At 47.1% G+C, this 3396-nt stretch overlaps 1 protein-coding gene across 1 annotated transcript in view; it reads left to right on the top strand.

Annotated features, from left to right (window-relative positions):
- PDZRN3 (PDZ domain containing ring finger 3) overlaps positions 1–3396 on the top strand; it is a 247459-nt gene that overhangs the window by 17218 nt on the left and 226845 nt on the right. Inside the window, exon 2 of the mRNA XM_007447670.1 lies at positions 659–745. Within this exon, the coding sequence (XP_007447732.1) occupies positions 659–745 (87 nt within the window). The remainder of the gene's footprint in view (positions 1–658; positions 746–3396) is intronic.

Here is a 3396-nt window from a genome sequence, read left to right as displayed (position 1 = left end):
CCCCCCCCCCCCCCCCCCGCCTACCTTAAACAGAGTGTTTTCTCTTGAACGCTCTGCATCCCCTCAGGACTGGACAGTCATTACTTTGTGAAAATGCCCCCTCCCCCCCTTTTCAGTAAGATTCAGGAGTTTTCTTTTTCCCGCCCATGTTTGCATCTGACTTTTCAAGAGCCGTTTTCCCCCCAAGTCTCCCAAACACAGATGACTATTGATGGGCCGTACGTGCACACAGACTTCCGAGGGCATTGCTGTTGGAAACTTTCATGACATAACGTGAATGCTGCTGTTGACAGTGGTTGAGAAACAGACAGACAGTAGTCATCTAGACAGCCAGCTTGCGCTGGGCTGGCCATAGGAAAGATGCATTGGCAGACCCAGGTGTCACTGCGAGAAAATATTCATTACACGTGTCTGGACATTTCCAAACGTTCTTAAGTGATTGCTCCAGGGCTAGATGGTATCAAGAAATGTTTGTAACCTCTTCAGCACAGGACAGAGTTTCATCATGGGCCCCCAGAGTTCTCCCTGGTTAAGCTTCCCTTGAGACATAGGATTTTTAACGCTCAGCAGCCCATGAGTCCACTTAGGTAGAAAGAAGATTCCTCCCATTTTTTTCGCTGTTTGTAAATAAAATTTTGAACTCATTTGTTCCCTGCAGGGTGAAGAAACAAAAAGCCTGACTCTTGTCCTGCATCGGGACTCCGGCTCCCTGGGATTCAATATTATCGGTGGCCGGCCGTGTGTGGTATGTTAATTGCTGAAATGGGGTTTTTTTGTCCCTAATGCAGCTGGAAGAGGGCTCAGGTTTTGGGGGGCGAGGGGTAGGAAACCTTGGTCACTTCATTCTGCTCTTATTAGAGTTCGTTGTGTATCTAACATCTTCACGCTCAGGGATTTTTATTATCTTATTTTTTTATTGAAGCATAGTTGATTTACAATGTTGTGTTAGTTTCAGCTGTACAGCGAAGTGATTCCGTTTGGGGGATTTTTATTTCATTGTGGTCTCCTAATGTAGCATTGTCCTAGTCATACAATTGCTCATCTTAGCTGTTTAGCTTTGGGGATGCGTGTCTGGTTGGATAGCAGTCGAGCTGAGGCATGTCGCGTGAGACGTGTGCAGTTGCACGGAGTGACTTTGCTAGACTGGGGGCTCTGAGACTGGCCGTGTGATCGGGGCTTCTGCTCTGTCTGCCCTTCATCAGTCAGGGGCAGTTCCCCCATTTGTGGGATGGTGTATCCCATGCTCTTTCTTCCCTCTGGAGCTGTTCACACCATTCATCATGATCCCCTCCTCCAGAAAGGAGAGACTGAATTCAAATCTGTCAATTTAATTGCAAAGAAAATGTCTGCTAAGAGGACTTGGCGGGGGGTGGGGGGGGCGGCAGAGAAATCCACCTTTCACGCTGGATTGCCCCGAGTATGTGTCATCTCTTGCTCTTTTTTTGGGCTGACCCTTTCCTTGTTTGTTAGCTTTGAAGGAAAATTGTCAAGGGAAGGGAAAAGAAAATCAGATTCACTCATTCAACAAATAAGTATTGAACACAGGCTGTTTGCTAGGGGCTTGGAGATACTGGGTCCCTGTGGTCATTGAGTGTATGTCCTGGGTGATATTGGGCAAGAAACAAGTCAATACAGTAATTACAGATGGAAGAGGTACAATGAAGGGTAAAAAGTGGGAGGATGGCCTGTGGTAGCTACCGAGGAGCAGTGGCCACCATTGGCTAGAGTAATCAGGAAGGAGAGGAAGGGATATTAAGGCAAATCCTAAAGGATACGAAGATGTCAGCCATCCCGCTGTGGTTAATGTTTGCCCCCGCCTTCATGGAGCTCAAGTCCAGGTGGAGGAACTGATGAGTTAGGAGAGGATAGCACTGTTCTCACTGATACACGCTGTGCCTGGGTCCAGCTAAACATGCCTCGGGGCGGTGGAGAGGGGGGCCTGTTAACCGTAGGGAAGGAGGCCTCCTGGGGCAGGGCCATTGGAGCTGGGTCCTGAAGGATAAGTAGGAGTTTGCTAGATCAGAGGGTCCGTATATAATACATTTAGTTGAGCAGTCTTAACTGTAAAAAAAAAAAAAAAAAAAAAAAAATTGAGCATATTTAGTTAGCTACAGATTATAAATATATTGACTACTGAACCAATGTTACCTGTCTTATAAAAGTTACATGCAAAAGAGCCATTTTAAATTATGAAGTTAAAATATGAATATGATTTTTACAATGCTTTTTTGTCATTCCAATGTGTTGCATTGCAAGTACCCATCTTTGAAGACCACTGAGCTAAAAGAAAGTGAACGGACCCAGGGAAGCCCAGACAAGGACAGGAACAGAGTTGAGGGGTGGCAGGAAGTGGTCAGAAGGAGGCTGGAGAAGCAGAGGCGGGTTATGATTAAATTCCCTTTGCTTTTAGCCTAGGCCAAAGTTTCTTGCAAGAAACTTCCACACCGTTATTGCAAGAAGTGACAGCTTAGTTGTAGGTGATAAGTCATCATTAAAATGATGAACTAATACATTATCTGCCTTATAAAACATACTTTAAAAAGCACACTTCTAGACAATGAGGAGAATGAAGGTGGGCAGGGGTAGGGGCCGGTCCCACTTGGCTGGGCCCCAGCACTGTGCACACACCCTTGCGTTCCTCCCATCGTCTCGAGGGGTTTCTTAAGAAACTAACATTGTGGGCTTCCCTGGTGGTGCACTGGTTAGGAATCCGCCTGCCAATGCAGGGGACGTGGGTTTGAGCCCTGGTCCGGGAGGATCCCACATGCCGCGGAGCAACTAAGCCCATGCGCCACAACTACCGAGCCTGTGCTTTAGAGCCCGTGAGCCACAGCTGTTGAGCCCGCGTGCCACAACTACTGAAGCCCACGTGCCTAGAGCCTGTGCTCTGCAACAAGAGAAGCCACCTCAGTGAGAAGCCCGCGCACCGCAACGAAGAGTAGCCTCCGCTCGCTGCAACTAGAGAAAGCCCGTGCGCAGCAACAAAGACCCAACGCAGCCAAAAATAAATAAATAAAATAAATCTGTAAAAAACAAACAAAAATCCCAGCAGGGTTTCCTGACACCCATTTAAAAAAAAAAAAAAAAGGAAACTAACACTGTGTCAGGCTGGGACTTTTCGCTTTCCCCTTTTTCCTGTTGACTGAGACCCTAGGTGGCATGTCACGGTGCTACTCTGATTCAGTTCTTGCTGCCAGGGGTCAGGCTCTCCAGCTCTGGGAGGGCGTGAGGGAGCCAACTGGGGCTTGACTGGCTCAGTAATTGTCCCTAGGAAACACCAGGACCAGACGGACCCAAGTTCTTCAACTTACCATCAAGAATGTCTTTTGCCATTTGGCACAAATAACAGAGAGTTGACTGTACTTGGGTTTTTTTTTTTTTTTTTTTTTTTTTTTT

Source organism: Lipotes vexillifer, unplaced genomic scaffold (genome assembly GCF_000442215.2).
Source record: "Lipotes vexillifer unplaced genomic scaffold, Lipotes_vexillifer_v1.1 scaffold1008, whole genome shotgun sequence".
In the NCBI taxonomy this organism is placed as follows: domain Eukaryota; kingdom Metazoa; phylum Chordata; class Mammalia; order Artiodactyla; family Lipotidae; genus Lipotes; species Lipotes vexillifer.
This window is presented reverse-complemented; position numbering and strand designations above follow the sequence as displayed.